Source organism: Talpa europaea (assembly GCF_964194135.1).
Source record: "Talpa europaea genome assembly, chromosome: 7".
NCBI classification, from domain to species: Eukaryota; Metazoa; Chordata; class Mammalia; order Eulipotyphla; family Talpidae; genus Talpa; species Talpa europaea.
Genome location: NC_140074.1, coordinates 84,695,820 through 84,720,913, shown reverse-complemented (window position 1 = coordinate 84,720,913; position 25,094 = coordinate 84,695,820). Strand labels below are relative to the sequence as shown.

At 39.1% G+C, this 25,094-nt stretch overlaps 1 protein-coding gene across 2 annotated transcripts in view; it reads left to right on the top strand.

Annotated features, from left to right (window-relative positions):
* Nucleotides 1-25,094, top strand: part of SSH2 (slingshot protein phosphatase 2) — a gene marked incomplete at both ends in the record, with an annotated part of 244,659 nt that overhangs the window by 111,388 nt on the left and 108,177 nt on the right. The window contains one exon of one of the 2 annotated variants that reach the window (XM_084239214.1): nucleotides 14,957-15,084. The exons of the other annotated variant lie outside the window; for it this stretch is intronic. Within the exon in view, the coding sequence (XP_084095340.1) occupies nucleotides 14,957-15,084 (128 nt within the window). Of the gene's footprint in view, nucleotides 1-14,956; nucleotides 15,085-25,094 lie in introns of those variants that run through there. 2 annotated transcript variants of the gene reach the window in all.

The window sequence follows — 25,094 nt, the reverse complement described above, 5'->3', positions numbered from 1 at the left end:
TACTTTTTACCTTACCCTACAGACACTATTAAAATCTTTTTAAAACTCTTAAAATATTTCTCTCCTAGTTACCTAATATACTCATTTTATTAGGGATGATTATAGCCACAAATAGTTTCACAGCTTTGGGCTTAAATCATGGTGGGAAGGAAATTTTGGATAAATCATTTCATGAGTCTCCAGAAAAGATTGGGAAAGTGACAACTAAAATAATGACTTTACAAGAATTGCCTATGTGAAGATAACTCCTAGAGCAACTGGTCTTCTCTTTTTATTTGTTAGAAACCATAAAGAGCTTAAATAGTAATTAGGCTATCAAGCTTAATTATTGTTTTTTGTAAGCATAATATGTCCTTAAGTATCTGAAAGCAGCTGATATCCTTTCTCAGAGATTTTTAGACAAAATGAGATCTAGAGAATTTTTTCCTCAACATTTTATTTTAAAATGTAAGCATATAGACATTTTGAAAGAGTTGGCAACCAAATACACACTGCCCTGGATTCACAATTAACATTTTGTTATATTGACTATCACGTATCTCTCATCTATCCATCCCTCAACTAGAAAATTTTAAACCGACAAAGTTTTTATTTATTCTTTTATAGTAGGTGTACTTTATATACGATGCACTTCACAGATTCTGTGTCTTTTACAAACTGAAGGTTTGTGGTAAGCCTATATTGAGCAAGTTTATCTGCATTATTTTTCCAACAGCATGTGCTCACTTCATGTCACATTTTGGTATTTCTCAGGATATTTCAAACTTTTTTCTTTTACCTAATATAATGACCTGTAATTGGTCAATGTTTTGGGGCACCACAAATTATGCCCAGATAAGACAGTGAACGTATATTCTGATTATTTCACTTTCCCTGGTCTGTCTCCCTCTCCTGGGACCTCCCTATTCTGTGATATACAATATCAAAATTAGGTCAGTTAATAACTCTACAATGGCCTCTGTGTGTTCAAATGAAAGGAAGAGTTACATGTTTCCCACTTTAAATCAAAAGCCCAAAATGATTAAGCTTAGTGAGGAAGTCATGTCAAAAGATGAGGTGGAAAATGCCACTTTTGCCAAAAAGTTAGCAGAGATGTAAATACAAAAAAGTTCTTGAAGGAAATTAAAGGTGCTATTCCAATGAACACATAAATAAGTGAATCAATCTTCTTATTGATAGGGAGAGATTTTGATGGAAGCTGCAATATTCCATAAGCCAAAACCCAATTAGAGCAGTGCTCTAACTCTTTTTAATTCTATGAAGGCTGAGAGAAGCTAGGAATCTGCAGAACACAAGTTTGAAGTTAGCAGAGGTTGACTCACAAGGTTTAAGGAAAGAAGCCGTCTCTAACATCAAATGGAAGGTGAAACAGCAAGTGCTAATTATAGAAGTAATAGCAAGTTATCAAGATTTAGCTAAGATAATGAAGGTAGTTACATTAAACAGGTTTTCCTTAAATAAAAGTTTTATTTTTTTCTCAAATTTTATAATTTGTCAGTTGTTTACATAACAACATAATACTGGGAATATAATTTCAAACCTCCATGGATATTTGTGCTTCACTGACCCTCTAACAAAACTCTAGTGTCCCTGTCCTATCCCCTTTCTTCTTCTGTCCCCTTCTCCCTCCCCTCCATTCCCTCTGGTAATCAGTATATTTTTCAGTTTCAGAATTATTTTTGCTTTTTTACCAATTTGTTTTTACAATGAGAGAAACCATACAGTAACTGTCTTTCAGTTTCTGACTTATTTCACTTAGCATAATGACCTCAAGATCAAACCATTTTGCCCCAAAAGGCACTATTTCATCTTTTTAAATAGCAGAGTAGTACTCCATTGAGTATATATATCCCACAATTTCTTTATCAAGTCATCTGTCATTGGGCATTTAGGTTGGTTCCATGACTTTGCTATTGTTTATAATGCTGCTAGGAACATGGGAGTTGTAGAGGCAGGACAGGCCACTGAGCAGGTTTTCTATGATCCAGCAGACCGGGTAAAGGAGAAGTCCTGGTGCCCTTAGTGGCTTTGCAGGCTCTTATAGGGATTTACCGGGTACATGGCAGGTAGGGGTGCTGGGGGGCCGGGAGGCTGGTAGGCCTCCCAGCCCCCAGTAAGTCTTCTCTCGCATTCTCTCTCGTGGTTCTGCTTCTGCTTCTCTGCTTCTGTTTGTTCTCAGCTTCTGCTGGTGTCCCCGTGATGCCGCCCTTATAAACTCAGTCTCTCAGCCCAGGTGTACCCACTTCAGGTGCCCGCCATCAGGCATGCATTCAAGACCACAGGGTTCCCTCATCTATCCAAATGGCGGATAGATGTATCAGAAAAGCCTGATACTTTTACCTTACCCTACAGGAGTGCATAAATCTTTTCATATTAGTGTTTTTATATTCTTTGGGTAAATAACTCTTACTGCAGATTTTTCAGTGTAGAGAAAAAAAGCTTTATATTGGAAGAAAAATGCCATCTAAGGCTTTCATAGCTAGAGAGGATAAGTCTATCCCTGACTTCAAAGTTCAAAGGTCAGGCTGACTCTCTTATTAAGCTTAATGTAATTGGTGACTTTAAGCTGAAGCCAATGTTCATTTACCATCTGAAAATCCCAAGGTCCTTAAAGAAGTTAAATGCCCTCTGCATAAGCTCTATAAATAGAACAAAGTCTAGATTATAGCACTTCTCTTTACAACATGACTTAGTGAATATTTTAAGCCCACTGTTGAAGACTACTGCTCAGAAAAAAGATTGCTTTCAAAATATTACAGCTTATTAATAATGTGCATGGCCATTGAAGAGCTGTGATGGACATGTATAAGGAGATTATTGTTTTCAAGCCTGCTAACACAAATTTCAACTTTCAAGTCTTATTTTTTTTTTTTTTTTTTTATAGAGGCATGCTTTATTTATTTGTTTGCTGGTTTGTTTGTTTGTTTTATTTATACATGCACTGGGTACAGTCAGAAGCGCAGGAGGGTGAGAGAATTCACCAGAGCCAGAGCGGGGAGCAGAGCAGGCAGAAGGACCGAAGTACACTGCTGAGGGGAGCAGCGGGCGGCAGGAGAGGTCTGCGCACCATGTGGGACCCTCCTCTGGTGGCCGGGGAGCAGCCGGGGATCGAACCGGCGCCGCAGAGGCCGCGCGCAGCTTCGCAACCCAGCGCTCAACCGCTGCGCCACCGGGGAGGCCCTCAAGTCTTATTTTTTAAGAAATCCATTTTGTAAGGCCATAGTTGCCATAAATAATGATTTCTCTGAATCTGGCAAAGTGAATTGAAAACTTTCTGGAAAGGCTGCGTCATTCTAGATATCATTAATAACAGTTATGATTCATGGGAGGAGGTCAAAATATCAACATTACCAAGAGTTTGGAAGATATTGATTTTAGCCTCATGGATGACCTTGAGGGCTTCTAGACTTTTGTGGAGGTAGTAACTGCAAATGTAGTGAAATAACAAAAGAACTAGAATTAGAATTGGAGCCTGAAGATGTGACTGATTCGATGCAAGCTCATAATAAAACATTAATGGATGAGGAGTTGCATCTTATGGATGAGCAAAGAAAGTGACTTGTTGAGATGGACTCTACTTTTGAAGGTGCTATAAAGGTTGAAATGACAATAAAAGATTTAGAATATTACATCAACTTAGTTGATAAAGCAACGGCAGGGCTTGAGAGGATTACCTCCAGTTTTGAAACCAGATCTACTGTGGGTAAAATGCTACCAAACAGTTTTGCAGATTACAGAGAAATCTTTCGTGAAAGGAAGAGTCAGTCAATGCAACAAACTTAATTGTTGCCTTATTTTAAGGAATTTCCACAACCACCCAACCGTTAGCAACCACATCTGTTATCAGTCAACAGCCATCAACATTGAGGCAAGACCCTCCACCTACACAAACATTATAACTCACTGAAAGCTCAGATGATGGTTAGCATGTTTTAACAATAAACAATTCTTAAGGTATATACATATTTTTTAAGAAAATGCTATTGCACAGTTAATAGATTACAGTAGGGTATAACTATAACTTGTATATGCATTGGGAAATTAAAAAATTTGTGACTTTACTGTGATGTTAGCTTTATTCTTGTGGCCTGAACCCAAACCTGCAATATCTGTGAGGGGTGCCTGTATCTACTTTATATAGCTCCCTTAAGAAATACAAAAAAGAAAGCCCAATACTTCATAAGCTGTCATTTTATAAATAAATTTTACATTAAAGAAAAATGTATAAATATGCGTGTGTGTGTGTGTGTGTGCGTGTGTGTTTTGGGTTGTAGGAAAAGTCATGACATTTTTTCTGTTTTTCGTGAGTTTTCCAAAAACCCAAAGTACGTGTGTGTGTGTGTATACATACATATATATGTATGTGTGTGTGTAGGGTCAGGACAGGCCCTAGCATGTTTTCTAGGATCCCATGCAGACCAGGTAAAGGAGGAGTCCTGGAGCCGTCAGTGGTTTTTTGCAGGTCTTTTATTGGGATTTAGCAGGTACACAGCAGGCAGGGGTGCTGGGGGGCCAGGAGACTGGCAGGCCTCCCAGCCCCCAGCAAGTCTTCACTCTATCTGGGCTCTCCGGCGTTCTCTGCTTCTCTCTTGGCTTCTGCTTCTGCTTCCCTGCTTCTTTCTCAGCTTCTGCTGGCGTCCCCATGACTACGCTTTTAAAAGCACAGTCTTGGCCCAGGTGAATCCCATCTACCTATGCCCACACCCTACTCCAGGTGCCCGCCATCGGGCATGCATTCAGGACTGCAAGGATCCATCATCTATCCTGATGGCAGGAGGGCAGAAAAGCCTGACATTTTTCCTTACACTACATTGTGTGAATGGAAAGATGAATACCAAGTTCAGGGAAGGAGTTACTTGTCAAGGGGAGAAAAATGGCTCATAAAGAAGTTTTACAGGAAGCGGCAACTGTAATGTTTTATTTCTTAAAATCTGAAGAGTAAAATGTGAGAACATGATAGTGCTGATATTGAGTGTTTTACTGTTAACCTCTCTGTTCTTTACTGTATGTTTGAAATATTTCACAATTAAAAATTAAAAGATTTGCTACTTAGTCTTCTTTTTCCCTGGCAAAGTATTTTTCACTTCACTAAAGAACCATTGTCCACTTGGCCTTCAAATTGAGCTGGATTGAATGGAATCTGACAATACCTTATCTTTTCTCAGTTTATGTACTAGCTAAAGAGCGATACAAAGTACCCGATTTCTGCTTAGGCTTAAGAAGTATAACTTTGGTATACTTCCTGGTTTTGTCTAAGTCAGAGTGAAAAAATGACTTTCAGTATTTTAGTTAAATTTCTTGAAGATAGTTGACATGATTTTTGAAAGTGTGTAATTGTGTGTGTGATTTTGCATGTTCACCTGACTTCAGAAAAGAAAGACATGGAAAGTGAAATATGGCCAGGGAAGTTGATACATGAATGCTTAGAGATAAGGATGCTGCTTAGCCAGAACCTGGAAACTTGACCACTCTAAACAAACTGCATAGTACTAAATTGCTTGTGAAAGGGCTGAATCAATCCTGCTGCGATTTGAACTTTTGGCTCCTGAAAGTCTAGGGCAAGCTTAAAAATAAAGCCTTTACCCACTGGGTTGTATTCCAGACACTCTACTGGATTCTTTATATGGAAGCATCTATCTGAAAAGCTAGAGGCAGCAAGAGGAATATGAGATAGTGGAAGAGCATTAGGGGCTTCTCCCTATACTAGATGTGAGGAAATGAATTCCCAATGAGTGAGAATCTCCATTATTAATGTACTGATTCCTTTTAGAGTCATAAGAAAAATATAGTGGGGCATGGTATAAAGGACCAACAAATCAACATAATTAATGCTATGGCTTGCCTAGCACTGTGCTAGGCTCTGAGGAGGCTTAAAAGGGTTACTGTGTCTGTCTTGATTACTTCCAAAAGAGAGAAATTATGTGGCATAAAATAAAGAATAAAATCTTGAATAACAATTTAATTATAAATTCCAAAGGAGTTAGAAAAATGTTGTAGTATACTATAAACAAGGAATTGTCTTTTAGATTTAATCAGAATACCTAAGTTCACATTCAAGCTCTGATACTTGAAAAGTTGGGCAGATCACTTAATTTCTGAGCCTCTTTCCTCATTTATAAAATGAGGCTGACAATCCCAGCTATTTCTGTTCACCTATAGAAAGGGTTGTAATAAGAATTAAATGAGGATGGATGTGAAAGCACTACAGATACTATTTACTGAAAGAGTTGAGAATTGAAGTAGATCTTGAAAAATATGTTATATACTGATAACCTGAAAGGCCCAATAAAAGTCTCAGGGAACAATTTAATCTGAGAGAAGAATGAGACTCAGATACAGGATACATGACAGAAATCACCTAACTATAGCAAAGATTTGTTTTGGGGATGGGTAAAAGATAGTTAATCTGAGTGTTTTAGCAAAGGGATGAAGTTAAAAGTAATATGCTAAAATGAATGGGTTATGTTAAGATCTAAATTATATAGGATCTGAAGGTGGAAAGAAGAGTTTGGACTTGATCTAAAAGGCAACAAGGAACTATTTGTGACTTGTGAGTAGGAAATTATTATAAAAGTATTTAATTCACCTCAATAATCAGTAACTAACAAAATGCATAACACAGTTATTCAGGATTAGTCCAAGTGAATTCAGCTAATCTGTTAACAATATGTAGGATGAATTGGACACATCTGAGCCTAGGCTTCTTATCACCTAGATATTTGTCAAGTTTATCTTTCACTGTAACAAAGAATGATAATACCTGTCTATCTGGTAGGTTTATTTCAAACATCAGATAAGTTGATGATGATGCCATTATTACCCAAAAATATGTTAAATGCCTCCTTTCATGTAGGATATTGTGTAAAAAAAAAACTAGAACAACAAGCAAATGTATAGATCTAAGTACTTTGAAAAATGTCTTTCGATAAATACTAGTTTGAAATACAGATTTCTTTTTTTTCTAAAGATTTATTTATTTATGCATAAGAGAGCTTGGGAACAGGCCAGAAGTATGGGGGTGTGAGAGGATTCACCAGAGACAGAGTGGGGAACAGAACAGGCAGATGTACTGAAATACACTGCTGAGGGGAACAGCAGGCGAGACAGGAGAAGTCTGCTGTGCCATGTGGGTAACTCCCTGGGTGCCTGGGGATGGAACTCGTGCTGCAGAGGCTGCGGATTGCTTCATAGTGCTGCGCTTAACCCCTTGCACCATCAGGAAGGCCCTGAAATACAGATTTCTAAGGGATTCTGGTAGAAAGATCATCTTACTGCTACATGTAATGTTAGGTTAGGTTCCTATTATTGTCAAGACCTGCTAGGCATGGCGAGGATCAGGTAGAGGAGAAAACACCAGGTGCAGTAAGGTAAGCATTTAGTCTCCAGGGGTTCTTCCTGTTGGCAGTAGCCCTTTCCAGACTTAACCTGTTCTGTAGTGAACCTTTAGGAAGACAGTGTAGAATATTGGTTAAGAAAACAGGTTCTGAGCCAGAATAACTGGCTGGGTTTGAAATACCGCTGTATAACCTTTAGGCAAGTTATTTAACTTCTCTGAGCCTCATAAAGACAATAATAGAATCATAGGGTTGTTTGTGAGAATTAGGTGATATACTGCAGGTAAACTCTTAATAGAGGATCTGGTACACAGTGAATGTCAGCTCACTAAATGTCAGTATTTTTATTTTCAAGACCTTTTTAGCCTCCATTTTTTTAACTCCCAGATTCATATAGTTATATGCTTGCATGTATGTGTGTTTCTTAAAGAGCAGTTATATTAATATTTGCATATGAAAGGAAAATTTCTGGAAATATTATCAATGATCCCTGGTTAATAGGATGGTGGAGATAAGAAAAGTAGCTTTTATTTTACCTTTCTTAATACTGAAAAAAAAATTTACTCATTCAGCATATTACTTTTATTATTTTTCAAACTAGTTTTAAAAGAATAAAGTGTTAAAAGGGGGTGTATATTAAATGGTTAATAGTTTTGTAAGGTGTATTGGATGCGAAAAGTGATCCAAAAATTGCCTATTATTTTTACTAAACAATAGAGTGTGGAGCTTTTGTAACCTGAAGAAAGCAGCATTTTAGCATCTTTCCTACTGCAGTATATGGTGGTTAAAACCATGGGGGAATGAATGCCTTAGAGATCACCTCTTGTGGTGTCTTTATGCAGATCTTTTCAGTATTCCCCATTGCTCTTAGGATGGAAAGTTCCGTGGCAAGGGCTGGGAAAGGTACAGTGATTTTTTCCATCCATTGTACAAAACTATTGCCAGATATTCTTTTAAATAAGACTATTAGCCATGTGATGATTATAAAACATGATTGCTTTACAGAGCCTTATTTATAGAGATTCGCTTATTGTACTGTATAAAGAGTGCCCTTTTTTTTTTAAGATTTATTTATTTATACATGCAAGAGCTGGGGAACAGGCCAGAAGTGTGGGGGGCTAAGAGGATTCACCAGACAGAGCGGGGAACAGAACATGCAGATTGACTGAAATACACTGTTGAGGGGAGTAGCGGACGAGTCAGGAGAGGTCTGCTGCGCCATGTGGCTTGCTCCCGAACTCGTGCTGGAGAGGCTGCGGACAGCTTCATAGGTTGCATCTTAACCCCTTGCACCCCCAGGGAGCCCCCTGAAGAGTGCCTTTGACTATGTAGTGAGATACCTCATGCTACTGTCTAGGCAACAAATTTGAAAATTAGGGGTATTATATTGAGAGTTTTATCCTAGTGTTTTACCAATTAACAGGAGACAGATGCTGTGCTACTCCAGGTAACAGACTTTTTGTTTTATGACTCTTTAAAGGTTGGTTTTTCTCTCCTTTGACATGCAGAATTAATTGACTATTTCTTAGATCATGCCTTTAGAGGAAACATAAAAATACAAATTTTTCTGGTTGGTTTAAGTATTTTTTTCTTATGACTAGATGTTTTAAAACTCAAGTTATATAAATTAATACTATTATTTCAAAGCTTAAAAAGTACAAAAATGCAGTAAGCACTGAAGATTTCACATTATTATAGATGGAAATACTGAGTTGATATAATTAACTACTTGGCAAACAATGATAGTAAAAACTTCCTGAATAAAATGGTGACACATAGGGGAAGTTTTTATGTATTTTAAGTTTCATTCATTCATCAAGGTATCTCTGCAAATACAAGCAAACACAATTAACTTTCTGTTATTAGAAGCTGATTGGGTAATAATATTAATGAAAATTTGGTGCTCCCTCTTTCACAAAGCATTTTTCTCTGCATAGCTTTATAAACCTGTGACATAAACATTACCATTACTACTTTAAGATTAAAGAAACTAGGGCTGGACAGATTATAGCTTGCTTACAGGCAAGGTAGCTAAAGTCTAGAATTTCTGATATGCTTTTTGACTTTTTTTTAAAGATTTTTTTTTTTATTTATACATACAAGAGCTGGGGTGTAGGCCAGATGAGCAGTGGGGTGAGAGGATTCACCAGAGACAGAGTGGGGAACAGAACAGGCAGATCTACTGAAATGCACTGCTGAGGGGAGCAGCAGGCAAGACAGGAGAGGTCTGTGCCATGTGGGTAGCTCTCTGGCAGGGGCCTGAACTTTTGCTGCAGTTGCTGGCAATAGCTTCATAGCCCTGAGACTTAATCCCTGTGCCACTAGGGAGGCCCTGTTCCAAGTATTCTTTTTTTTTTTTTTAAAGATTTATTTATTTATGCATACAAAACCTGGGGTGTAGGCCAGAGGTACGGAGGGTGAGAGCATTCACCAGAGACAGAGTAGGGAACAGAACAGGCAGACTGACTGAAATACACTGCTGAGGGGAGCAGCAGATGAGGTAGGAGAGGCTTGCTGCGCCATGTGGGTAGCTCCCTGGCTGGCCGGGAATCGAACTCGTGCTGCAAAGGCTGCGGATAGCTTCATAGTGCTGTGCTTAACCCCTTGTGCCACCAGGGAGGCCCTCCAAGTATTCTTTTAAGTGTTTAATTAAGGATTACCTCACAATAATTTCATTAATTAGTTGGTAACACAGAGCCACAGATTAAATAAAATTATCCAAAATTCACAGCAATTGGTCACGCTAGGATTCAAAATAACCTATTAGTTCCAAGTCTAGGTATTTTAAGCACTGGACTCCTTTGAACTAGATAACTTTTATCTTAAGTGGATTAAATGCATTGCTCAGGATCTCCATATTGGCTAAAATTCCTTTTCTAAGGTTCCTGAACCTCACAAAAACAGATCTTGGGATCTGTTAGGGTTTTCCTTAGGGTTTATTATCCCATTTTGCACATGAAGTTGAGTGACTTGTCTAAAATCTTAGTTTATGAAATTGATCATGTTAGAACTAGAACTTAGGTCCACTGGTTTCAAGCCCACTGCTTTCAGTTTCATGCTGAAATTTTGTTGCAGCTTCTAGTGCAAGCATGCCCAGGGCAGGTTCACTGTCCCTTCCAGCAGACAGATAAAGAGAGTCCTGGAGCTTTCCATAGATTTTTACAGGCCTTATTTAATGCTCTCTCTGGGAACCAGGTACACAGGCGCACCAGGCCAGGGGACTGGCATGCAAGGAGGCCAGCACAGGCCAGGCAGGCAACAGGTTTCCCTACCCTCCATGAATCCTTGTGCTCTTTCTCCCCCTCTCTGGTGTTCCCAGTCTTATGGTCTAGCCTCAAAGTGGTTCTTTTCACTGGCCTCCACCGCCTTTTAGCCCTCTCCTGTAGGCACAGGTGTGAGCATTTACACATGTGAATGCCTATACTCTTTGGGCCCTGGTGTCCATAATCAAAGGCTCGCATGCCCCTTGCTCATGCTTTTCTGCCTGGGCATCCATGTTAGCAGCGGGAGGGTGCCCAAAAAAGCCTGATAACCTCATTTACCCTACCTAGCTGCAAAAGCATGTTCATATACTTCGCTCATATTTCAGTGCACCTTTAGCTCTGTCCTGGAATAGTTAGGTTAGCATACAAGTTTCCAGTTTTATTGTTTGTGCGTTATGGAGAGAGAGATAGAAGTACCTTATGGATAGAAAGTACATCTATTACTTTAAAAAAATTTACTGTTATTAACATACAATTCTACCAACAAAATGTAACTTGGTCTTATGTAATGCTTTTAAAAGCCATTTTAACAATTTAGAATATTTATACCGCTGAGCCTTGAAATGGTTAGCAAATGACAACATTCATTTCAAATCTTAAATAAGAGTATAAAAAATGCATCAATTTTTCTTCAGGGTCTTTGTGCAGATTTTTTTTTTTAGAGAGAAAACCCCTTCTGACTTCATGTAGAGTAGAAAACTAGCTTAGTTTATTTCATGCTGTTCAGTCTAATTTGGAATCATTTTTTAATTCCTAGATACTTTGATACAGAGAGCATGCTCCTTAGAGTCTTGTTTCCTGACAGTGAAGAGTAAAGGATTAAATTGAGCTGAAACTAAGTTGATTGACACTTTGGACATTGCAGATTGTGATAAAAGGGGAATTTGTTAAAATTTTTAAAAGACAGTAGCAGAATGAACTCTTTTCCTTACAAGTATCCCAGTTTGCAAAGATTTTTTTTTTCCTTAAAAAAACCAAGAGGCATATTCTAGCTTGTTCCCAGTTTCCTATATTACATTTCAAACCTAGGACTTAACTTTGAAACACTTTTGAAAAGGTCTAGATGGGGGTGTTAAAATAATCTCCTTTGCTGAGCAGGCACTGACAGAGAGGTCTTTTGAGGGGAAACAAAGGACTGCCCACTTCTGAGGTGTCACTGTAGGAACCTATTTATTTTTTTTTAATTTTTTTATTTTAACATTTATCATTTTTTAGATTTTTTTAGACAATTTTTGCTTCTCCCCACCCTCTCAGATTGAGTCCCCATAGAATTTCCTTCCCCAAGGCACCCGTGCACCATCACCACAGTCCCCTGTGCTCCTCCCTCCATCCCTCTTACCCCACCCTACAGTAGACTCCTCCCCTATAGTATGTCTCTTGGTTTATAATTGTCTGTTTTTGCTTTGTTGTGTTTTGTACTGTTATTTTTTTTTTTTTACACTGATGTCTTATTTTGTTCCCCTATATTCCTGTTATAAGTGAAACCATCCGATATTTTTGTTTTTCCTTCTGGCTTATTTCACTGAGCATAATTCCTGCTAGCTCCATCCACGTTACTGTGAATGGTGTGAGTTTATATTTTTTGATTGCTGAATAATATTCCATTGTGTATATACACCACATCTTCTTGATCCACTCATCTATTTTTGGGTATTTGGGTTGTTTCCAGGTTTTACCTATTGTAAATAGTGCTGCAATAAACATAGGTGTACAGGTCCTCTGTTGAATCACTGTTTTGTGTCCTTTGGATAGATCCCTAGTAGTGGGATCTCCATTTTTAGTAGACTGAGGAAACCTCCAGACAGCTCTCCACAGTGGTTGGATGAGTTTGCACTCCCACCAGCAATGCAGGAGAGTTCTGTAGGAACCTATTTATAAAAGACAAGTGTAGGGCTTCCCTGATGGCACAAGGGATTAAGACACAACCTATGAAGCTATCCACAGCCACTGCAGCATGAGTTCGATCCCTGGCCAGGGAGCCACCCACATGGCGCAGCAGACCTCTCCTGGCTCGCCCGCTGCTCCCCTCAGCAGTGTACTTCAGTCAATCTGCCTGTTCTGTTCCGCACTCTGTCTCTGGTGAATCCTCTCAGCCCCCACACCTCTGGCCTGTATCCCAGTTCTTGTATGCATAAATAAATAAATCTTTAAAAAATATATAAATAAATAAAAGACAAGTGTACATATTTATGAAATCTTTATCTTTAGTGTTTTTAAAAGCAAGAGATAGTAAAAGTGAATTGATAAGATACATTCATTGCCTGCTGACTTTTCTAACACAGATGATTACCATGCTATAATCTTTCCTAAAATGGCATCATTTTTGTGTTAACTTCAGTAAAATCCCATCTCTGCTGTGTCTTCAAAGGAACTAGACTCACCTTAACAATGCTGTTCTAAACAGCTTGCTGCCTTTTTTTTTGATCACTGCAGGAGTCTGTAATAAATTGCAGCCTGGATGAAGTTTCAAACCGGCAAATTTGCCAGATATTTAAAGCAATTTATTTTGGGGTGGATCAGCAGATTTTTTTCATACATTGCCATTTGGGTGCCTGCTGACACAGCCTCAATAAATCTTTCAAACATTTTCCTTCCTAAAGATTGATGAAGATGATGATGCACTGGGCTGAGATTCAGATCTTTCGTTAACTCTTCACTTGCAAATTGGTACCTTCCTATTACCAGATCTTTAGGAAATGTAGATAGCTTTTTCCAGCATGAATTTGCACTATTTCAAATTCCTCAGAGCCTTGGCAACCACTTTACATTCTATGGAAGGATCGACTTTAACAAAGTGATTCTGTTTTTCAGCAGAGTTTATAGTTTAGAATGATTATGTCATTTACTAGGATTTTGGAAATTGCCAGATTTGCCAATATGAAAAAAGATTTGTAAATTTATATAAAACAGACTTATTTCCTGATTCTATTACATGGTGAGTCTTAAAGTGACTTCTTCCTAATATTAGTCTCTCTAATAGTTACCTAATGATGTTTTTAAAAATTATTAATTTCTGACTCTGGATTTCTTAAAGCAACCTTTATTGATGCATATTTTAGTCAAGTATCCAGAAAAGCTAAAAATATTGATGCCAGAAAATACTTGTAGTAATGAGACTGGAAGGGCAAGAGATAAGGGAGCTAACTTTTGTAAGCTACTTATAATAGCTTCAGGAGAGAGAGAAAACAATCTCACTTTACAAAGAGTTGGTTCCTGGTCAGGTGAAAAGCCCTGTTCAGTGAATTGGAAAGGAACATAATAAGGAACAGAAAGGCTTAAACCCACGAAGACATCAGAGAGTAACGATTGGTGGGGGAAAACTCTATACCAGTAGTCATAAAACCAGGGTTCCTAAGTGAAGGTCACTTACATGAGGTTACACTTTACATCTGTAAAATGAGGATATAATCTCTAGTCTGTCTTCCTCTCTAGATCCTGTGGCACAATAGATGCCAACAATGGTTGTGCGCTCGAATCACCTGAGGAGCTTTGAAAACTGCTAGATCCCAAGCTCAAGAGATTACGATTTGATTGGTTTTAGAGAGCAACCTGGGCACTGGAATTTTTCAACACTGCACAAGTGATATATATGTGCAGCTAAGGCCTTGTGAATGTCTGTTGTGTAAGATGATTAGGAGAGTCCTTTATAAATTTATTTACAAGGGTTAACAGATGTTATCAACAGTGTAGGTACCCCACCCCCATCGTAGCTTTAACTGCTTTGATTTAAAAATAAAAATCCAGCTAATCTTTGAATTACTCCCACCCCAATCCCGGTGCACGCGCACCTTTAGCTCACAAGAAGCCGCTGATAAATATTTTGTTACTTTTGTGAATGTGTGGCCTTTTAAAGTTTTAAGATCATTTGAAAAATAAGGGTTTGGTTTTTTTGGTTTTTTTTTTTTTTCCGGTACAAAGTATACAGTCAGCTAACGGACACACCTTTCTGTCTAAGCAACCCCGTTAGAGGAATGCGAGTCTGTTTTGTTATCCCAGCTGCTTTCACTCCCAGCCACAGTGTCCTGGGACCGACCCTTAACCCTCGCCTCAGGATTTGGTGGGTGCCATGAGCTCGGAGGCGGGGCGCTGGCAGGGCCTCCCCTCCGGACTCTTAGAACCCTCCCCGCCGGCGGGACTCGCCCAGCCGCGGCGCCCCGCCCCGGACGCGAGCGGGGCGGGTTGCTGGCGGCTCTCAGCCTCCAGGACTCTAAGGCCGAGCCCTAGGGCTGCGGCGGCTGCCTCCGCGCGACCCGGCCGGCCCGTTTCGGCCGCCGGGAGCCGGCGCAGCCCAACGCGACCACTAAGTGCCTGAACCCCACGGGGGCCAGGATGTGGAGCTGTGCGCTTTGAGCCGGCTCCATGACCCTGAGCACTTTGGCCCGCAAGAGGAAGGCGCCCCCCGCCTGCACCTGCAGCCTCGGTGGCCCCGACATGATCCCCTACTTCTCCGCCAACGCGGTCATCTCGCAGAACGCCATCAACCAGCTGTGAGTGCGCCGCGCGCCCTCCCACCCTCCGCGAACGCTTCGGAAAGTTTGCTTTTCAGCAGCCACATTGCCCAACATCCTGGGGGGGCAAGCCATCGAGCAAGGGCGAAATTGCACCCTGAGTGCTTGGAGATCTCGGGCTTTCCAGGGAGGCTGGGGTGATGGCGTGGGGCAATTCTTTGAGGCAGAAAGTGCCCCGGGAGAGGCTGAATCCAAAGGCTGAATCCTTTGGGAAATTTTCCGTTAAACTTTGAGGGGGTCTAAAAGTAGGGTCGTCTCAGGGAAGTTGTCTGTGGGGAATGAGTGACAGCCGCGCGGTATGGCACTCGGGTGACTGGGGCTGAAGGGCTGTTGGTTGCTTCTGCACGTCCAGCCGGAAACGCTTGCTCCCTTACGGTCTTGTTGGTTGGTGATCAGGCTCCCGTGTTTGTTGTTGGTTTTGGTTTGTTTTAAGTTTGCACGTGACGATAGATTTCTGTTGCAAGCTATTCACACAAGGGAAGGGAGTCTGTTGTTCGCTCCCTCTAGTCGTAGTTTGGAATTATTTCAGAATGTGGATTTCAATAGTTTGACTTTTTTTTTTTAACTCCCCCTGTAAGTAAGTGGTGTGTGCTGATAAGCCAAACCTGAATGTACACCTTCATTCACTGAAAGTGCAAGACTCAAGCCCATCTCTTTTTTTTTTTTTAAGATTTATTTATTTATATATACAAGAACTGGGGTGTAAGCCAGAGGTGTGGGGAGTGAGAGGATTCACCAGAGAGAGTGGGGAGCAGATCAGGCAGAGCTACTGAAATGCACTGCTGAGGGGAGCAGCAGGTGAGACAGGAGAGGTTTGCTGCACCATGTGGGTCACCTCCCTGGCAGGCTGGGGATTCGAACTCACTCATGGGGCAGTGGCTGATGATAGCTTGATAGCACTGTCGTTAACCCCTGCACCACCAGGTAGGTCCCCCACAAGCCCATCTTTAAACCATCACTGTGTTTTAAAGTCTCTTAGTTGTCCTTCCCTTCCATTGTAGTTTAGCCATTTCTGAGAACAGTGTGCTGAAACTTGTGATTAGGCATCTCAGTTATAAAGAGCAAGGTTAGAGGAACTCCATTTATCCAGTTTGCATCCTTAAACCAATAAAGTAGTTTAGGATTACTTGAGCAATTGGCTTTTCTAGTGTATTAGCCCTCACTCCAGAGTGACTTCAGAAGTATCACATCTCTGAGGTTTTTTAAGTCTCCTTGCGCTCAAGCAGGTTAACCTGAAATTTTTCAAATTTAATGTCCAAGAACAGAAACTTTCCATTATTTCTTATTGAAGGTCCAGAAATAGCACGTAGAGGGATTTATAATCTTACACCTAATTTATTAATTTAAATAATTGTTTGGTTTCTCCTATCAAATTAAGTTAAACTCATTTGAGTTTCTTTCATGTTGATTCATCATAGAACGACTAAAAAAGTTTTACTGCCTGTACTATAAACTTTGCAGAATTAAATCAATAGCTTATTTTCATTTTCCCTTTTAAAAAAAAAAAGACATGAAATGAAAGAAAAGGAGGTAATAATCTGAGACTTGAATAATCAATGTCAAAATAATAGTGTTAACAATACTTTAAAAATAGAAAAGCTATCCTCCAGACCTGTAAGAAAATAAATTCGTGTTGTTCAACATCAGAATGTGACTGGGGACCCAGGGCAAAACTGGAAACCACAAAAGGAAACAAGAAGAGCTGAACCAACCACCTGCTGGAGTCTGTCCCCACCAGGGCACTTCAACAACGTTGGCTGGCAGTTGGGTTCTCAAGGACAGAATTATAATACTTAGAAGCAACATCCTGTGCCAGTCATTGCAATGTGTGGGACAATCAGTGTGAATGAGGAAACACGGAACACAGAGATCACAGAGATCTCTGGAGAAAATGGGACAGTCTTGTATACTACAAGAAGTTCCAAAATCAAGGAGTCCAGAGAGCCGCTTCACATACTTGCTCTACAATAGGTTCCTGAAGTGCTGTGCATTGCTACCCCAGTTGCTCCTGGGCATCTGAGCAGCCTGGTCTGTTGCAGTCCAGCAGCCAAGGTCCTTGCCCAGAGAAGGACACAGTTCCAGGAAAAAGACAAGACCTGTGGGCAGACCATCGACCTATGGCTTGCAGTGAGAGCAGAATGGGAGCGATCCAAGCAGGGGAGGGAGACCTACAGGACGGGGTTGTGGTTAGGAGAGCTCCGCCTGCGGGGAACAATAACTATAGAACCAAATAAGACATCACTGTAAAACTGTACAAAACACAACAAAGTTTTGTACATCACTGTACAAAACACAGCAAAGTAAAAACGGACAATTAGAAATCAGAGACATACTGTGGGGGAGGAGGAGGGAGAGGGATCAGAGGGAGGGAGGGAGGAGCACAGGGGACTGAGGTGATGGTGCACTGGTGCATTGGTGAAGGAAACTCTATGGGGACTACCTTGAGGAGGTAGGGGCAAGCAAATTTATAGGGGCAAGCAAATATTGTTTAAAAATGAACAATTTAAAAAAATTAAATAAAAATTTATTTAAAAAAAATTCCTGTTTAAAACAAGCAAATATATAAATAGGGTAGTAAAGTAACCAGTTGTGTCCATTGATGAATGAATGGATAAATGAATGTGGTATATAATACAATTGAATATAACTCAACGTTTAAAAAAGGACATATTGACAGGTGTGCTACAACATGGATGAACTTTAAAGACTTAATTCTAGGGGCCTCCCTAGCGGTGCAAGGGGATAAGACCCAGTGCTATGAAGCTATCCGCAACCACTGCAGCACTAGTTCGATCCTGGCCAGGACGGTGACCCACAGACTCACCTGCTGCTCCCCTCAGCAGTGTATTTCAGCTAATCCACCTGTTCTGTTCCCCACTCTGTCTCTGGTGAATCCTCTCACCCCCATGCACCTCTGGCCAGTACCCCAGTTCTTGTATGCATAAATAAATAAATATTTGATAAAAATAAACCAATCACAAAGGACAACTACTGTATGATTCCACTTATGTAGAGTACCTAGGGTAATTTGGTTGCCAGAGCTTGGGGGAGAGGGAGTGAGAAGTTTGTGTTAACATGTCAGATTATCATGAGGAAGATGAAAAAGCTCTGAAGATGGATGGTGATGATGGTTGCACAACAGCGTGAATATATTTAATGCCACTGAACTGTACACTTAGTGGTTAAAATGGGAAATTTTATGTATATTTAATCACAGTGAAAAAATATTAATTAAAAAGGCAGAACTTCTAAGCTTTTGGGGAATTCAGTTAAATACCAGCTTATCTTCCTACTGGTTTCTTTGGGTAAGTCATTTGATTTCATTTTTTTCACTGTAAAATGGGGATTCAGTGATTCCTACCAGAGAAGATCACAAGAGATCATATATGTGCAATAGCACTTTGCAAGCTATTAATCTCTGCACAAAAAAAATGAATTAAAATCAGACAGTAACTAATCGCTGCCATTTATTGATTGCTTGTCACTGTGTTAAATGTTTATTGTATATAACTCATTTGTCATCACAGCAACCCTTGAACTAATTTGTTCTATTAACAGATAATGAAGCTGAAGCTTATCCAAAACCGTGTAGCTAGCCAGCGAAAAAAAACTGTCCTTAAAACCCAGATCTGGTTCCTAGGCTGGTGCTCTTAACCACCGTAAAGGATAGTCTTTCTTAGTTGCAAGGTCACTTTTGAGGCTTGCATTCTTAGGAAATCCTTAACTGCTATTATCACCTTAGTGATAATGTGTTTGCTATACTAAGTTTTGCTGCTAAAATAGACAATCTTTTAAAGAATTTTAATACTATTCTCTTTAGTATCTCTTTTGTTAACATTCACTTCTAAACTGTATTTATTAGCATTGCATTCACCATCATGTTTATCTATCATTTATATGTTGCCCAGTTCATTGTAATTTAAAATGTTTAGGGATATTGCTGAATAAAACTCTAAATTTAGCACCTAATACAGAAGTTCTTCATTTAGGGTCCATCATCGCCTAGAGTTCTTTAGCTTGGCTTCAGGAGGTCAATGAACTCCTTGAAATCATATGAATATGTTGGGTAGATATATTTTAAAAATCATATTCTCAAAGCAGTATCATCTCGCAAAAGGTTAAGAATCTCTTCCTGAAAGGAAATATAGTTTCTTTTTTTGTTTTGTTTTGTTTTGGTCTTCCAAGCTTTTGTTTGAGAGTCAGGGCCCACGATGGATTTTATTTTAGATCTTATTGAAACAACCATGTGCATGGACTACACATGCTAGATCAAAAACAGTGATCTATCTGCTCCTCCAGCATATCTATTCCAACTTAATCGTCTTCAACCATGCACTGTATTACAAGTTTTTTAATACCATACTTTACTGGAACTAGTTTAAAAGATCTCCAAATCAAGCCCTTTGTTTGAATGCTTATAACCCACTTCCATATCTGGCTCATCCCAAGGTTTCACATCTAATAAGATGGAACATTTGACTACAAGTCAGGTTTTTATGTTTTCGTGACTCTTGCTATGCAAAGTAGTGTTCTCTTAGCCTCTTTGCTTCTTCGCTTTCCTCCTCCTCATTGGATCCACAGACCAGTGACATCATCATCATCTTTACTATCTGTCGCTCCATTTCCTATGGTGTCTTCCACATTAACAGGGCCATACTTGCCCAAATGTTTCTCACTGCTGGCAGATTGGCCGTAAAGGTAAACTTTTGGCCAAGGTAAACTTTTTGAAAGATTTGATGTAATTATACCAATATAGGGCATAGAGCAAGTCAGCAGGTAGTAAGCCAGAGACTGCATTAAATACTGCCATGTCTGCATGGCACATGCCCTTTATATAGCTCTTGTCCGCCAAGTCTCTATGGCGTTGACAGATCCTGGAGTTGATCTTCTGTGAAGGAAAAGTGGAGGAGCACAGATGGTAGGCACCCAACACTAAGAGAAAAAAAGGACCACAAAAAGCTGGAAAATTACTTATAGAAAGACATGAGGCCTAAGTTTAACAGCAAAAGTACTAAAATTCTCATTCTTCAAGGTAAAATCCTGACTTTGAATTAAATGACCCACAAGTTATGAGCCTTTCTTTGCATTTGGAAATAAATTAATAAAGTGGGGCATTTCTTAAAATAGTACCCTCATGTCTCCCAAAGATTACAGAACTGCCCCAGGAAGTGTTGTTTCTAAGACCTGCTACTTCAAATTTCAAGTGGTGTGAACATTTGCCTGTGATGCCAGATAAGTAAATAGCGGTGACTAATGGGAGCAACTGAAAGATTGAGATTTAGAATCTTGGTCTGAATCAAAAAATGTTGTGTATAATTAGGGGAGGAGGTACTTTGACCTGAGTACTCTTAGCCCAGTGGTTCTCCTGTCACTGCTGAGGACTTAACACATAATAACTCTTTTCCTTTTCTCATTTGCTGACTCATATTTGTGGTAGATTTAGAAACCAAATAGCAAATCTTATGAGAATTGTGTCAGAGTAAAAAGGCCAGAGTCAGGGGCTCACCAATAGAGAAAATCCATGACCTATCTCAAGCATCACCTTTTTTTTTTTTTAATTTTTTTTTTAATAGAGGCATGCTTTTATTTATTTATTTGTTTGTTTGTTTTGTTTATACATGCATTGGGTACAGTCAGAAGCACGGGAGGGTGGGAGAATTCACCAGAGCTAGAGCGGGGAGCAGAGCAGGCAGAAGGACCAAAGTACACTGCTGAGGGGAGCAGCGGGCGGCAGGAGAGGTCTGCGCGCCATGTGGGACCCTCCTCCGGTGGCCGGGGAGCAGCCGGGGATCGAACCGGCGCTGCAGAGGCCGCGGGCAGCTTCGCAACCCAGCGCTCAACCGCTGCGCCACAGGGGAGGCCCTCAAGCATCACCTTTGAAGACTTATTTTGGTGATTTCACAGGCTCTTTCTAATTTCTTAACTTTTAACTATGTTATATGTAAGTGAAATTAAGGAATAGTTGGGATAACTTTTAACTATGTTATATATAAGTGAAATTAAGGAATAGTTGGGATATTACTATATTTTATTGAGAATTATATCATAATTATTAGATTAAGTTCTCCCCTTGCCATTGTCTAAAGCTCACTAAATATGCTGTTATTTTTGACATGTTAGTGAAGAACATTAAGAAGTGATTGAATTAGCTCCAGAAACAAGGAATACGTATGGTCATGTTGTTTTATTAATCTTACTATTTTAAAAATGTGAGCTACCAAGAGCAGCATGGGAGCAAATTGCAGGAGTCTTGGATCAAACTGTCAAATGATCATAAAAAGTTGCATACCCATTAAAAGTCTATACTTGTTAATAGAACAAAAACCTGAACTTCTGAAAAATAAGGGAGCCCATGTTATTTTACAAGAGCCAGCACTCAACCCCTGAAGAGTGGTTGCTAAACAAGGAGCCAAAACTTTTCTAGTGTTACTATTATTGCCAAATAATAGCTTATTGAGAAATAAGTGACAATGTTTGTGTCCTGAAAAGTTCAGGGAGGACTCAAGAATTAGTAGATAAAATGTTGAAAGAGGTTACCATTAAATAGTGTTCCCATTATGAAACCTCTGATCAAAAGTTTTGGAACTTAAGCACTGCTTGAGACATTGCCTGGTTTGTTAGTGAGGTCAGGTCACCTTGTATTATTTTTTCTTGATCTTAATCATTTTTACTTTCTTGGTTTCATATGAATTGGTTTCCTAACTTCACATCAGTGCTTTCTAAGGCTCAAGTTCAGCAACAGAGAAACATATCCAGATGTTTATTCAAAATGTACCTGATCATGAAATTGAAAGGCGAAGTTTTATTTTATGTGTTTATCAGTAGTAGTACTAGTGTTCTTTTAGTTTTGCTTTATAGTTATACAGGTAGTTTCAAATGTGTTCATCTCTGAATTTGTGCTTGCATCAGCATCACCCAGACAACTTGTTAAAACACAAATTATCCACTCCCTCATAGTTTCTGATTCTGTGGGTCTGGAGTAAGGCTGGAGAATTTGCTTTTCTAACAAGTTCCTAAGTGATACTGATGCTGATGATTTAGGGACCACTCACTACACTACTTCTCTGAGGCAGATTAACCAAGTTGTCATCCCCATTTTGCAGAATAATAAACTAAAAAAAAAAAAAAATCAACATGGTGATGTGATTTGCACAAGGGTTACATGATTTGTTTTTGGTAGAACTGAAACTAGACCAGCATTTCCTGTCTTCAACTTAGAACTCTTACAGTGCTGCACTCAAAGTCCTCTTACATGTATCTGTGCATGTGTGTGTGACGCCTTCTTAGTAAGAATTTCTAGATTTAGTAACATGAAAAAAAATTGACAAGTACTGCCAAATTGCTTTCAACTATAACAATCTATCCTCACCAACCCTTCACCTTTATCATCCTGGTACTATTGACATTAAGTAGCAGTTTATTTTATTGAACTTTTACTGTATGCCATGCTTTGTTTTGAGCGCATAACATCTCATCCTCTCTTCTTCACAACCTTAGGAGTTAGGTATTATCCTCAATAGCAGATGAAAAGCACAGAGATGTTAAGTAATTTGTCTAAGATAAACATAGCCAGGATACAAACATGACAGTGACTCTAAGGTGCCTGCTCTTAAACACTTCTCTATTTGTAATTCTCTTATTACTGTATAGGTTTAGCATACATTTATATTTTTACTGGCCTTTTTTCAGTTTTCTTCTGTGGTTGTCGTGTTTGTACTTCTGACCATTTGTCTAATGGTATTTGGGTTTTTTCCTTTTTGTTATATTCTATATTCTGTATAGTTTGAATATGTGGCAAAAATACTTTCTCCCAGCTTATTGCTTGTCTTTTAACTTTGCATTTTGTATAAAAACTTTTAAGGGCCTCCCCGGTGGCGCAGCGGTTGAGCGCTGTGTTGCGAAGGTGCCCGCAGCCTCTGCAGTGCTGGTTCGATCCCCGGCTGCTCCCTGGCCACCAGAGGAGGGTCCCACATGGCGCGCAGACCTCTCCTGCCGCCCGCTGCTCCCCTCAGCAGTGTACTCGGTCTTTCTGCCTGCTCTGCTCCCCGCTCTGGCTCTGGTGAATTCTCTCACCCTCCCGCGCTTCTGACTGTACCCAGTGCTTGTATAAATACAAACAAATAAATAAAAAATAAAAAATAAAAAAAAACTTCAGTCCTTAAAAAAATAATTAAATAAATAAATAATTAAATAAATAAAAACTTTTAAATTTTATGTAGTAAAATCTGTCAGTATTTTCTTTTATGATTTCAGACTTTTGTATCTTATCTTAAAAAACCCTGGTGGTACAGGGCTTAAGTCTCAGCACTATGAAGCGCTATCCGCAGCCCCTCTGCAGCATGAGTTAGATCCCGGCCAGGTTGCTGACCCACATGGTGCAGCAGACCTCTCCTGTCTCCCCTACTGCTCCCCTCAGCAGTGTATTTCAGTCGATCCACCTATTCTGCTCCCCACTCTGTCTCTGGCGAATCCTCTCGCCCCCACACACACACCTTTGGCCTGTACCCCAATTCTTGTATGCATTAATAAATAAAATAAATATTTTTAAAAATAACAAAAAACAACCCTTCTCACCCATTCTTGATTATAAAATTATTCTTTCATATTTTTCTAATATGTCTATACTTTGAAAATATTTCATTCCTTAAAACATCTGGAATTTATGTTATTTATAGTGTGAGATAGGGATCTAATTTTACCTTTTTTCCAAATTAACTGTCCATTCTCACTTCATTGATTTAAAATGCTGCACATTTTGTTTTGAATATTAAATCCTACTATGTGCTTTAGGTCTGCTTTGTGTAATGTTAAGTCCTGTGGATGTGTTTTTCTTTCACATACCAATACTACACTGTTTTATAAATAAGATTTATTTTCCATTTCCACTTTTAAAAATCCTGTTGGAATTTTGATTAAAATTATACTAAATTAGTTTTGCAGAGAATGAACATCTTTTCAAAATGAGCCTTCCCAATGAAGAATGTGATATGTATGTCTTTATTCACTGACTTTAAAATGTGCTTCATTTAAATTTTACACTTTTCCTTATATAGTAAGGACACATTTCTTATTAGTCATGAGTGTTTCATAAAGCTTTTGTTGCCCTTGTGAATGAGCGCTTTCCTGTGACAATTTCTGATTAGTCACTGTAGATATGTAGTAAAATTACTTCTTTTTATATTTGCTTTTATATCGGATGCCCTTGCGTTCACTCTCGGTTCTAATATGTAACAGCCTTTTTTTAGTTGATTTTCTTGACTTTTCTGGGTGAGTGACTACATCATCTGGAAATGAGTTCTATCTCTGGGTATTTTTAACTCATTGCTTTGGCTAGGACTGTAGTGCAATAAATAGTATCAGTGCTAGGGGTCTTGTTTTCCATTCATATGTTTTGTAAATAGGTGTATTGTGTGCTGCAGGTTCTAACATAGATCATATTTCAAGTTCAGAGTATTTCCTGCTTTCCCTAATTTGTAAATATTTTAAAATTAGGTATAGGTATTGAACTTCATAATAACATCATTATTGGAATGATGTTACCCTTTCCCTTTCATGGTATTGCAGAGATATATTGAGTAATTCAAGTTGGATCATACTTAGATGCTGTTTGCATTATCTGTTAACATAATGCTGGGTTTGATTTACTAATTAATTTCATTCAAATATTTGTTGAATCTTTGGTGCTATCTTTGTCGTGCTTCTGTCTTCATTTGTAGGATGACTTAGGTGTAGCCTTCTGTCTTTCTAGCTGTGAAAACAGTTCTTTAGCAGGAATTATCTGTATTTTAAAAGCTTTGAAACAAGAAATCCTACCCCAACTGTTACAATTTTATGAAAGTTTTTTGCCTTTCAAACTTTTTAATTTCCTTGTTCTCATTGAGTGTTATTATCTTTTATAATACTTTTAAAATCCTAGTCTTAACTTCTGCAGAAATAGACAAGTATAATTAGAATAATTGATAATTCACTGATTGAAAACAGGCATTTGT